Source organism: Nannobrachium achirus (genome assembly GCF_963921795.1).
Source record: "Nannobrachium achirus genome assembly, chromosome: 23".
Lineage (NCBI taxonomy): Eukaryota > Metazoa > Chordata > Actinopteri > Myctophiformes > Myctophidae > Nannobrachium > Nannobrachium achirus.
Genome location: NC_137830.1, coordinates 22,606,328 through 22,620,265, shown reverse-complemented (window position 1 = coordinate 22,620,265; position 13,938 = coordinate 22,606,328). Strand labels below are relative to the sequence as shown.

The following is a 13,938-nucleotide window of genomic DNA, read 5'->3' as shown; positions in this document are numbered from 1 at the left end:
GCGGACCCCACTCTGAGTGAGAACCACTGGTAAACTAGTCACATTGTGACATAGTATTACTTTATGACCACTAGGTGGTGGTCTTAATCCTCTTATTTTCAGAGTTCACACACTTATAGCATAGCAGTGTTTCTCAATCTGTTTTGGCTTGAGTAATTTCTGAATCCAAGTACCCCCTTTAAAAAACATAAATAGTGGGAGGCTTTTATGATGCTATGATAAACCCCCCATTTCAACAATATAAAATCATAAATAAGAAATGGAGTGAAAGAGTTTCAAACGGTGCCTCCTGAGCACTGAGCAGATTTATTTTCAACACTGTGGCCAAAAAATAATATGTCAATAACTATAAAGCTTTCAAGCACATCCCAGGTGCATGGTACTATGTAACATAAAACTACATGTTTTTCCCCCCTCCTATTTCAATGTTTTTAATTCTTTAACTATGAATAATATCATGTCTTTTTTGGGGGGCATTTTCTTGAGTACCGCCTGCATTACCTACCCCCATTTGAGAAACACTGGCATAGCAACACTGAGATTCTGACAGCCATGGAAATTATATTAACTCACACACAAAAACAAACAATGACGTTTTTTGTCAATATCATTTATTAACCATTATATTTTGAACACTGTACACAACCAAATGATACCAAAGTCCAACAGTGCACAACATTTATTTTTATACAGATAAAACCCAATCAAAATGGATATGATTCTGTTCCCATACAATTACAATTCTCATTACATGACTAAAAGAAGATACATAGGCCAATATGAATTACTATAAAAGTATCACAAACTATGTTTACTGAGATTACCATGCATTCAAGCATATAATTGGCCATAGGAATGCTAAAATTGAACCTGCGACAGGTCAATTTGGAAAGCTAACGTTTGGGGGGCGGGGGTAATGTTGGGGCACCGACTGTTAGCCAAGACGTGGAAATGACGACCCAGTAGCTATGAAGTTATGTTTTATTAAAGATATATTTGTCTCTTTGTATGTTTTTGACCACCAGATTTCTGATCTATGTATATACTTCAAAAACCAGAGACTATACAGGCAGTGCCCCAGCCAATGACAGGGAAATCCTTTTGTTTTTCTTCTTTTATTTTTTACATGTTTTTTTGTCAAACACTGCCTAATATGTGTTCAATAACACCATGAGAATCAGAATTATCTTGTCAAAAATGTAGTGCAAAATATGTTACAAAAAACATCAGTTAGTTATATCAAAAATAGGGCATTTGTAATGTTATCCCTCTGAACAAATTGAAATACAAAATAAGTTAATATACTGTATACTTTTAAAGTTTTGTTTTGAACACGCTGAGAAGAGACACAAGCACACAGACTGTCACACACAAATAAACAAATACACACATGTCATTTGTGAAGAATAAAATCCCACTGAACGTCTACAAAATAAACTCTGTATGATGGAGATTAGCCGACAAGTAAAATTACCACCATAATCCTGTTTATCAGGCTGAACGGCACAAGATCCTCTTAATTTATCCATTTGTAACTCTGAGAGTGTACAAATGGACTCTTACAGGTCCAGATTACTCTGTTTCAGTTTGATTTTACATTACTTAGTATATAAAATGTTCCTATTTTTCCTTATTTAATCTTTTTAATGTATTTATTTTTCCTTGGTATTAACGTGATTTGTCCAACTTATTTTTGACAAATCACTGAATGAGGTAGATAGATTTTTATTTTATTTTTTAATGGACACTTCCCTCTGCTGATTGAGTAGGTAACGGGTCACTTCAAACTAATTTAACATTTCTCTCCAGTCTGCGTTGAACCACTTTTAGTGAGTGTGTTAAGCATTAGATGAGTTCTTGTGTTGTGACCCATCACTTTTCACTCAAGCAGCAGTCGAAGCGGAACTCGTCGATGATGCATTGGTGTTTCAACCACGTCAACCCTAGCCTCCCTATTTTGGGCACATTTATAATGTTCTGCCATTTGTCGTACGGCAAAAGCATATAGGGCTGAAGTGGTTAAATGGCGTAGTAATATTCCTCTTTGGTTCAAATCATCCCAGCTGCCACAAAGGCTAATTTACAAGCAACACACACACACACACACACACACACACACACACACACAGGTAAACACACTGATAGACGCACATGTAAATATGTACAACACACAACGACTCTCACATCCATACTACTGCACAGCGGTAGAAACGTGACACATTTCACCTCACTTATAACATAATATCCACTCCTTACAACTGCCAATGCTACATTCCCTTCAGAGAGGAAAGAGGACGTGTTCAAAGCCCTACAGGTTTGCAAAGTGAAGAGTAGAAGATGCTACATTGTTAAAAAGCTATCAAGCTGACAAACATACACACACATAAGGTCACCTCTGGTCCTAGATAGATTTTTTTACAGCCCCATTATGCAAATTATACAAAGCAAGATAGGTAATTCAATACAGGTTAGGCACAAAGTATAATTTGTGCTTTCTAAATGACTGTTTTGATTATTATGGACAGAGAAGTCAATGGCTTAAGATGGAGGAAAGACACAAAGTGGCAACGTTGGAGTGTTGTCGCCCATAATTACTTCTCTCGCCTTGTTTAATCGTTTGTTTTGTTGGTGTTTTTTAACCTAATGCATAATTTAAGGGCAATGGCACAGGTTTCGAGAAAGACCTTATCTTATCTCGTTTTATGCATTGCTTTGTTGCTTTTCTTTTCTTTTTTTTTTTGCTTTTTTCTTTCTTTCTTTTTTAACATATTCTTTCTTACATATTTTAACCTGGAACTAATCAAAGTCCTGCTGCCAAAATGTGACCACTTCCTCGTCCTGCCCAGTCTTTCCAAGCTGTAGGGTCAAACTAAAAGTAGCTGGGGTCAGGAATAGGATTTGATTATTTTGATCAAATCGATAATAATAATACAAATAAACATCAATCGCTAATTCAATAAAAGAATAATTGATTCCTATTTTCGGCTTGTGGGCAAAAAACATCCAAAATGAAAATTGCAACTCATGTCGTGAGCTTGTAGATCACTATCTTTGCATGACACCGTTAGGCTAATGCAAAAAGTATAAAATACCACTTCCAGTAAGTAGTTAATAATTTGTTATTTAAAAATGTATAATAATATATATAGATAAAAATGGGCTTCTCTCTTATTCAATTAATCAAAAGTAACCAATGGAATGATCACAAAGAAAATAATGGATAGTTGCAGCTACTCAGAACCTCCCATGAGTTTGGCGAGAGACAAAGAGGCGTCGAGGAATAAGGTCACATGCACCTTGGAAGAAAAATAAAAAATAACAGCCAAGGCCTGCGCCTGAGAATGACCCTTTCTAGTGTCATGGTCATTCCCTGACAGAGTGCACTCAAATAATTTCACAGTATAATTGAACAAAACGAAAACAAAAAAGCTTTAAAAACGATACAAGCTTCAAAGAAATAGTATACAATATGTGTATAAACCATATATACAAAACGTAATCCAAGTCTGGTGGACTTGGGAGAATGGTAGCTTCCATGTGCTGAGAAAAAAAGAAAAAAAAAGGTATCTGTTGTTGTCGGAGGGGCTTTTAAGCCCGCGTTAATTGAGGTTTTGAACAGTCAGTAATGTGCTACATACAGAGGAGAGGATGGGAGACTTCTGTGGCTTTTGCAGAGGACCTCTCGGGTCTTCTCTATTGTCGAGAAGAGCCTTTATAATGTAGGAACCGCCGCTTCTTCACCCTGAAGAAATCTGCAGAAAAGCCAAGAACACCACAAGAGGACATGTGTTAACGCAAAGAATTTAAAAAATGACCATATCGCTTCAAGCTATTTCGTTGTGCGATTTAAACCGGTGGTTTTCAGCCCTTTTTATATCACGGTTCATTATTTATTCTGCATTTGGGCCACCAATTGATGAGATTTTAGCCTCTCAGACCCAAAACCTTTTTTTTTTTTTTTTTTTTTCGTTGGATACGATTTTGTCCACAATTCCATGCTGTATTGATGTTGGTACCATAGTTGGAGATATAACCGGCAAACGTTGATCAAAATAACAATTCTTCTACGTGCTCTACTTCAGATGACACTCAAGAGTTACAGATCTACGCTAAAGATTCATTTGGTTACCAACTCTCTGTGATTGACTGACCTGTGATGTTGGCCTGCTTGCGTTTGATCGGCCTCTGAAGCCTGTAGCACCTCCTGGTGGCCAACTCCATGTACTCGTCGCCCGACCCGGAGGAGCTGCTGCTGGACCCTGGGGAGCCCTCGTCGGACGAGAGGGACGGGGACGCCGGTGACGCCGAGCGCCTCTTCAGGGCGCCGTTGCTGCCGAGGCCCAGGCTGACCCCGGCAGCGCGGTGTCTCACCGCGCAGCTGCGGTAGAACGCCGGCAAGTCCTGGCACCGCACCTCCTCCCACTGCACGGCAGAGCCTGGTGTGGGCCGCTCGCCCTGGAAGTCGAAGCTCCAGCGCTTGGTGGCTACCTGGCACCGTAGAGAAATGACGATCGCCAGATGTTAGTTGGCCATTAATATTGTCGAAAAAAATTATTGCGATTAACAATTTAATTGTGTTTTTGATGTTGAACACTGGAGCAAAGAAATGGTTTACTTTTACAGGGAAGACATGACAAATAACTTAAATGTACAAAGAAAGACACTGACTCGTACCAGTAATCATAAGTAATGCAAATAAGTGAAAACAAGCCATGCATTTAATCATTTTATACTTATTTTCTTTTCTTTTTTTTAAATTGCTATTTCCACTGTTTTTCAACAGATGAATTCATACAGGTTATTGAAAACAAATAATTGCGATTATATCTCAGATAACAACAGGCGATGATCGTGACAGGCCTTACCTCCACGCTCAAGCTGAGCAGCCTCTGGAAGTCCTGCTGGAGCTGCCGGTGGTCGACCGGGCCGAACAGGTTCCTCCTTACCGGACCCACCTTCAGGTTGAGGGCCTCGATGCCCCCCAGGGTGGCCATGTCCGAGTCAGACGGTGCGCCCAAAGCTGTCAATGTTGGTGAAGAAGCCATCTCCATTTCCCTGTGAGAGCACACACACACACAAAGCTTAATGCACTGGTTCTCAAACATTGTCATGACGGCGCACACCTCATACATAGGCTTGGATGCCTGACACCATGTCCCGTTCCCGACAACCTTTGCTGCGCGTCACTCCCCCGTCTCTCCCCATTTCCTGTCTGTCTACTGTCCTATCAATAGTCATAAAAGTAAAAAAAAAAAAATACATTGTCAGGTCAATGACCCGCAGATTGATATGTATTTGGCCACAGACCCCCATCTGAAAGGAATTTGTGCCAGGGACCCCCATAGGAGAAGATTCGTGTTAAATATTTTCGGAATTATTCAAAATCCTTCACCATTCTTCGGGATGTTTCTAAATCTAGCCAGTCTACAAGTTCGTAGTGAGCTTGGAAACGTATAAAATAAGGTTCACGTGTTTAAACTAGTTACTCGCTTTGCTGGGGACCCCCTAAAGAACCCCTGGGGCACTTCAGACCTTACTTTGAGGACCACTGGTTGTAGTGTGGAGTGTGTCAGGCCTGCAAGGTTTCAATGAGGTGTGATCTCAGTTTTTATAGGCCTGGATTACGTGTGCACACATAAGGCATTAAGTGCTTAAACGCCACACTTACACACACACACACACACACGCACGTGTTTTGAACACGCTGAAGTGTTCAAATAAATGTAGTGGAGTAAAAGTACAATATTTGGATCCGGGTTTTAGTGCAAGTAAAAGTATTGGAAATACTTAATTGTACAGTACTTAAGTAAATCTACTTATATAGTTAGTTTACACTACTGCATAAAACAAGCATTTATCTGGGAACATTTACCCAATTGTCACAATGTCTATTTCTCAGATTCTACTAGTTTAGTTGCGGGCACACACACACACACACACACCTGGCATTTTGCCCTCCTGTGCTCTGGTGTTTTATGTGATCAGATACATGTGTTCCCTAACCCACCGAGTAATTACTACAGGGAATGACTTGCAGAACGACACCAAATAAATCCCTGTCAGTATATTCACCCATGCACCCTGATTTACTAGTCTGTTTTGAGTTAGCCCAAAAGTCAACTACTTTTAGCATGTCATTATATGAAGAAACAAAGGTTGGGAACCACTGACCCACTGAACCCCATCCTCCACCTGCTCTGGTGTCTGGCAGCCAAATGCAAAAGGTCAACCGTAGAAAAAGACCATAGCGCGGAATGTTGGGCCAGTGCCGTGCTCACAGCCACTTGTTGTAATAACAGTTGTAATAAGTTACTATTACTCCTTTGAAAAGTAATAGTAAATTACCGTACTTGTTACTTGGCATCATGAAGTAATTGGTGTCATATTTTACTTTTGGCACCCTCCCCCACCAGTCTGTCTATAGCTCCTTTTAGAGCTGAATCCACTTTATTGAATAATTATTAACCTATTAAGTCTCCAATAAGCCAAACATTTCTGACTTTTTATTTTTAAGTTCTAAAAAATCTTGTTTTTAATAAAATGTCTAAATACTTTGAAATAATAATTGGATATTTACTTAAAACTTTGTCTGTGACCCAAACAACCCATTATTTGTCAACCAGTGTAGCCTATAGGTGGTCCGGTTTCCTCTTTATGCCGAACATACAGTAGGGCTATATAGATTTACAGCTTTATAATTAGGGAAGTAAGGGGGCCTTATGGATACATGGACATGTTTCACCTGTACTGTATGTAGAATTCACATGCTCTCCTTGCAGAATCTTATCATAATTGAGATCAATAAATGATTCACAATCTACTTTATGTTTTAACCCATTTGAGCCGAGCCATGAAGGTAGCTGTAGGCCTATTAACCATGATGATGTTAGTTCACTCCAATCCCCACATAGCATTGCCATTTTTGGAATATCTGACCTAATTTTAGCCTATTTAACTTCACTATACACACACACACATACTCCTGTTTTCCTAGTTTTGTTTGTTTTTTCCTATCCATTCTTGCCATTCCTGAAAATTACAAATAGCCTAATGGGAGCTTGTACAAAATAAAAAGAACACTCAGTCTTTTTTTTAACCTATGGTGTCAATAAGGATGAAATTGAACATTAAGATAGAATGAATTCCCTTTGAATGTCATTTGTATGTCAACTAGACATCTAGAATCCGAATTCTAATAAACCACAGACGGATCACTTTACCTTGTTGTAGAGAGGAGGTTTCCCTGCTAACTGGCTGAACCTGGGCCTTAACCGTCCCTTTTCTTGTCCCTCTGAACCCTCTCACAAACAAACGTCTACTCTACATTACGCAAGTTTTTCCCCCCCCTTCCATTTTTTTTTGCCTCCTTGCAATGCTGTTTCACCCGCCTAACCAACGGCCCAGTTTATTACCCATCAGGCTGGCATGAATGGGGCTGTGCAGCAGTAAAAAGAGGTGTGCCCACTGTCCAGGCCGGACCAGACAGTGAGTCACTATAACGGACTGTGAATAGCACTCATTATTCCATTCCATCATCACCTCAACCCGGATTTAATGAATACATTTAAAAATGCAATAAAAACTCTCTTTCCTGCAGGCAGAGGGCAATGTGAGTGCAGGCTAATAGCATTCATCACTTTTTATATGAGATAGGTCTACTTTAATGGTTTCTAGTGAAATAAGCTTAGTCTTTTCTAGGATCTCCTTTTAGTAGACCTTGTACCAGTGAACTGTACGTCATGAAACTGTACCTTTTTCTATGCAAACTTCTAATGAAGTCTTCAATCAATCAATCAATCAATGAAACTAGCTATGCGCTCAAAGCACTGGATCGGGACCCATTTGTGGGTCGTGACGTCAGACGTGGACACAATTTTATGGTCCCTTATTTTTGGTTTCCTCTTTTTTTTAATTAAAAACATTTTCAAAAAACATTACCAAAAAGCTAAGATTTTCATGAAAAAAATAAATGCAATGACTAAAGAAAAATCTAAGAAATTACATAAATTAGAAAATAAATGTTTAGAAGTAGCGAAAATAGCCGATCTATCTACGCGTTGTTTTCTTGTAGATCTGCTTTTTTCACTAGTTTGGGTTCCAGGCAAACGTCTCTTTGGGGTCTCGGAGCTAAAAGGTTTGGTAACCACTGGTCTACACACCAAAACGGACTTTTGCACTTCAGTAAGTTCCGTTTGAACAAGAGCAATACAAACTACCCACAAAACGTTTGGAAACGTATCTTCGGTCCATTAAATCTCCCCTTTAATAATACCAATTCGTGTGTTTTGTTATCGTCGATCGCGATTATAGTCACTGATAGTACAATATGTTATTGTTGTTTAACATGGTATAGATATCATTCTCAGTGTTAAAAGTCAATGCCATGATGTTTTGATCTGATAACTAATGCACGAGACGAGAATCTGCCCCACTCCAGGGACAGAAAGATTGACCAGCGAAATGTCAAAGTGTCCCGGACACTGGATAATGAGAAACCAAAACATTCTACATCCTTGCTTCTGAGTTCACGAGACTCAGTCACAACACCATCTCATGATCCATTGTTATGCTTAATTGTCCAATCATAATGTGACTAATGTATTTTATGCTGTACACATTCAACTATATATGTGGAATCATTATGCTTTGTACTCAGAGAGCTTACGATGGGTGATTTTGCTATACTGTACTTGTACAGTACTTTGAACTCTGACTAAACTTCAACACAAAAACGCATATTCTCCGGTGTGGTCTCATTCATTGTGTGGAGTATTTTATTATGATTGGGGAAAACTGTTTATCCATATGGAATATGATCCAAAATTCCATCAAATGGTCCATTCGATTGCCGGATTAGCTCCGAGGAGATATTGGTCTCTTCCGCTGCTAGAACCAGTTAACAACCAGCCGGGGATATTATCAGACGTTTCCCCTGACTCCCACGGAAAGGACTATCTCCCACACGTTTTTTCCTCCTGCGCGAGGAGAAATTACCTTGGGACGCCCCGAGCACAGGGAGGCAGAAAACACCTGCCGAAATCTAAACAACCTTTTTACAAACGGAACAATTGCACCATTTTTGAGCTTGAAGCCTCTCTCCAAAGCTTGGGGAATGAACTGATAACAGCTTTAATGGCTAAGATAGACAATGAGGAAATGAAACCGGTTGTTTCTAGGTGCCCCACAATTGCACCATTTTTGCCCATATGGAGAAAGGAATTCGGATATGATGACTCTCTCCCACATCAACATATCGATAAAATCTCACAACGGTCTGAAGAAAGCCGAAATGGAGGCAGCCAGGGTTGGCTCTGGCACAGCGTTCCACACCAGGGACCGGACACAGACAGTTTCTCTCACAGAGACTTGAGAGGCGGGCTTCATTCTCACACACTGTCCTAATTCAACAGAACCCAGGTCATACGTTTATACCTGCTGTCTTAAGAGTCTAGCTAGCTCTTAACACAGCTGCGTTTTTATTGTTTAATGTTTTGTAGTCTATTGTTTTTGTCGCTTTTTGTTACATGTTTTGAGGACATAGCAGCCGTTTGGCCACGGAGATTGCTTGTCTAAGGTTGGGTTTGTATCAGTACGAGACTTCAATATAGATTTCATTTTATGCTCTAGAACGGCTGTTTCAAGAAGTTCTGAGAAGAAATCTTTTTATTTGGGGCCAGAACATATTTTGTTCTGAAGGAATGTCTCTTCGGCCAGTACGATAACCCAATACGGCTGATTAGAGCCACTTAATCACATAAGAAATAGCGTGGTTATTTTAATTAGGAGATTTCACTTTATGCTCTAGAACCGAACGTTCTGACGGAAATCTTCATGCTTTACGCTTACACGTCTTCGTTTTCGTCTCAGTCTTATCTTATTTTATTTATTTTTTTATTTCCGTCTCAGGCGACTCTGAGATGTTGAATACAGGAGCTTTTTATCTCAACGCTCCCAAGAACATTTTTAAGAAACATGACCATTCAAGCTAAAAAAGCCCCCTGCTCCGAGAAGCAGTGTTTTTATCGTGTAAATCCTGGACACACACGGATGAGATGTTACAATCTAAACCTAGAACCTTTTTTTTTAACCCGGACCTCACATCACTCTGGAAGATCATCGGGAACTCCCATTTACCAGCAATACCTAAAACCTTTCCTGGAACATTTCAATGGATATGTGCGAAGCTGACATTATTGCCACTGGATGTGTTGCTGGATACCACTGGATGTTCAAACCTCATTAGGAAGGAACAGAGGACGCAAACCATGTTTTCAAGATGCTGAAGGGCTTGACAGAGCCCCCCCCCCCCAGCCGAACCTGGCTGGCATTGCCCTTTCACTCACAATGCGATGGGACGCGTTGTGAGCTTGTAGATCTGCTACGTGACTGTCATGGATTACAATGTCCCGAAAAGAACAAACGCTCTTTTGACCCTGGGGACGCCCGAGATAATGGTACTATATATTTTGTTTACTTTTGACTAAGTACGACTTCTGAGAAAAAAAAAAAGGAAAAAAAATCAAGTTCTGACTGACAAACCCATCTGTTAAATGTTTTTGATATATTGTCTGTCTAATCATCTCTAATCCAATTTTCCTCCCCTGGTTACATTTCGGTTTGTCTATTATGAAAGCAGGAAAATCAAACCAAGTATAAAGTGAGCGGTGCTGCTTCTGTGTACAATATGGTACAATATGTGCTTGGCTTATGCTGCTTGCTTGCTCAATGCCTGCTGCTCGCGTGAATGAGTTGACAGACACATACTTCACTGCATGTCTGTCCAAAGTGGAAATGTCAAAAAGGATGATTGAAAAGTCCATATGTATTTCGTGAGTATGAAACTGCATCACACACGTTTTCCCGCTGTAAAGTGTTTTCTTTTAGACCTTGACTCGGACAAAAGCCAGAGGAATAGACAGTTGGCTTTAAGGCGGCTCCGGTTTGACACCTCACTATAAATGTCCCCAACCTGCAGGGACAATTAAGACCACTCATTACCTAAAGGTAACCTCGGAGGTGTACGAATTATGACCGCCAAACGGCTGATTTTCGGATGCTGTCTAAATACATTTTGAATGCTTTTGTCTTTAACCTAAATTATGGTAAAGAGTCAAGTTCGTCTTGTTTTGACTAAAATCGGCCCCAAATTGTAATAACCACCCGGGAGCGTGATGCTGATGTGTTTTTATCTTGCTTGACATGGATAATTTCCAATCAATCTTGGACACATTGAACCTTTGTAAAATACATATATATAATAATTAATAATTAAGACAATAAAAATCTTTTACCTCTACTTAAAAAAAAAAAACAAAGTTCAATTATGATATTCTGATTTAAATACCTTTGGAAATATACAGTTCTTTTGACTCTACTCTTCAAAAACTATCGAAATGTTTTTGACTTAAATTGTTCAATTATTATGTTCTGTTTCAAATACCTTAAAAAAAAGTTTAACCCATGTTTTCTTCCCTTGTTGTTTATGCTGCCTTGACATTTAACACACACACACACACATCTCAGGAGGGAATTGATAGTACAATATGTTATTGTTGTTTAACATGGTATAGATATCATTCTCAGTGTTAAAAGTCAATGCCATGATGTTTTGATCTGATAACTAATGCACGAGACGAGAATCTGCCCCACTCCAGGGACAGAAAGATTGACCAGCGAAATGTCAAAGTGTCCCGGACACTGGATAATGAGAAACCAAAACATTCTACATCCTTGCTTCTGAGTTCACGAGACTCAGTCACAACACCATCTCATGATCCATTGTTATGCTTAATTGTCCAATCATAATGTGACTAATGTATTTTATGCTGTACACATTCAACTATATATGTGGAATCATTATGCTTTGTACTCAGAGAGCTTACGATGGGTGATTTTGCTATACTGTACTTGTACAGTACTTTGAACTCTGACTAAACTTCAACACAAAAACGCATATTCTCCGGTGTGGTCTCATTCATTGTGTGGAGTATTTTATTATGATTGGGGAAAACTGTTTATCCATATGGAATATGATCCAAAATTCCATCAGTCACCTTTACAACGAGGAACAGCAGCACAGCTAAACGTGTGGGTAGCGCCCCCAAATATGTGTCAAAATGGCCTGCATTCACTCTCGTTTTGGGCTTCCCTGACACTGAGTGCAAAATATAAAGTGTAAAAATTGCCAAATATATTTTTTCTTATTACTGTGGGCGAGTGCAATCATTGAATGCACCAAGCAACAAAGGTGAATACCAACAGAATAACAGTATTGCAGGCTATAGATTTTAGTCTAAAAATCGTCCCAGAGCTCTCCGTTGAGAACCATGCTGTTCTAGTGAAAGTTGTTTACGTGGTAAAAGGTGGGCGCGGTCGGTGCTGTGTGCAGATCTACGACCCCTAGCGGTGTCCCCCCGACACGACACCACTGGGGGGAAAACTGTAGCTTCAACTCGAGATTTTTTTTTTTGTATTTGTTTTTACTTCTGGCAAAAACAATGCAATAATATGCTCAATGTCTGTTTGTAATTGTCGTAAAGTGTGGGCCAATTACTAAAACGGCACACAAAACATGATGACACACATGTTATACCTCCGAGACATAACTAGTCCAAATGTGACGCATGTCGTTCAGTAATCAGTACCGAATAATATGTGGGTCAGTGAGATGCCTCAGTCACACAAACGGACCCAAGTGTCCTGTCAAAACGACATCAGAAGCTAGAATGTAAGACCAAAGACACGTAAATAATCTTGGTTTTCAATCAAATGTGCCTTCTTAACCTCCCTAAAACCACAGTATCGGCTGATGATGCACTTTTCACGTCGTCATTTAGCCTATTAAGAGTGCATTCGTTTAGGCTAAACCGACATTAAAATGATCACGCCACACTCTGCAGGCAAAATGACAACGAATAGCATTGAAATATATAAAGGCCCATTCCCACTGGGCCAGATAACAGATTAAATAAATATTAACAAGCAAAATGGTAAACAAAAATACAATAAACAACGATAACAACGATCTCTTACCATTAGCGTCGGAAACACAAGAAGTAATTATTGAATCCTGGGAAAATCCTGAGGAAAATATACTAAACAGCACGCTTTCTGAGTTCTCAGAGAGACGATCCGTAGGCTACTTGGTGACAGTCTACACAAAAACAATCTCACGTTGAGGTATAGTAGGCTAGTAGCCTAGACACTACCCACCTAGAACCCCTCCCCCTTCTTATCTATGTGACTACAGTCTGTTTGTCATGGACCTGAAGGGAGGGGGAGGGGGGTCTACATCACGTGGTATTCATCAAAACAATCCCAGTGTTCTTGGAATCCAGCCAGGGGGGCCAAAACAACAACCTCTACTAGAGACAGTGGGCCATTTCCTTGTAAGGACTACCCCACACTCATATTATATAATATATATATACAGTGGTGTAAAGCAGGGGTCTTCAACGTTTTCAGGCCAAGGACCCCTTAGTTGAGAGAGAGAGAAGGGACCCCCCAAAACCTTTTCATAGATTCCATATAGTTTCATCGTTTGACAGCACCATCATCAGTGTACTTTGGATTCATGTCGATTTGTGTTTTCAGATATTTAACCACAGGCCCCCCTGTAGTAACTCTGGGGACCCCCTGTTGAAGACCCCTGGTGTAAAGTAGCCTACATTTACGTAAGTACTGTACAACTTTGATTTAACCACTTCAACCATATATTAATTCTGGCCATTTGAAAATAGCCGATCTACAAGTGAGCTTGTAGATCTGCTATTTTCAAAAGATGTTTGTACGTTTGAAAAGTTGAAATGCATGGGACATTATTACTTTTACATTGTGAATTCCAGACTTGTACTTGTATTTCGATATTGCAATATTGATACCTTACTTAGGAAATGTGAGTACTTTGTCCACCACTGAATATATACATATACATACTGT

The 13,938-nt window shown here is 39.7% G+C and overlaps 1 protein-coding gene across 1 annotated transcript; it reads right to left on the bottom strand.

Moving 5' to 3' along the window:
- Positions 1 to 617: 617 nt before the first annotated feature.
- On the bottom strand, positions 618 to 13,172 carry cdkn1d (cyclin-dependent kinase inhibitor 1D). The gene is made up of 4 exons (XM_080753957.1): positions 13,033 to 13,172; positions 4,866 to 5,055; positions 4,152 to 4,488; positions 618 to 3,752 (listed from the first exon to the last, which is right to left on the bottom strand). Exons 2-4 carry the CDS (start codon positions 5,049 to 5,051, stop codon positions 3,694 to 3,696), a joined length of 582 nt encoding a protein of 193 aa, XP_080610083.1. The 5' UTR covers positions 5,052 to 5,055; positions 13,033 to 13,172; the 3' UTR covers positions 618 to 3,693.
- Positions 13,173 to 13,938: the final 766 nt, after the last annotated feature.

What these genes read in the sequence shown, in the direction of transcription:
- cdkn1d (XM_080753957.1), bottom strand. Translation starts at nt 5,051, where the DNA reads ATGGAGATGGCTTCTTCACCAACATTGACAGCTTTGGGCGCACCGTCT. An exon ending in TGCTCAGCTTGAGCGTGGAG is followed by an intron (nt 4,489 to 4,865) that starts GTAAGGCCTGTC and finishes CTACGGTGCCAG; the next exon opens with GTAGCCACCAAGCGCTGGAG. An exon ending in CAAGCAGGCCAACATCACAG is followed by an intron (nt 3,753 to 4,151) that starts GTCAGTCAATCA and finishes GCTTTTCTGCAG; the next exon opens with ATTTCTTCAGGGTGAAGAAG.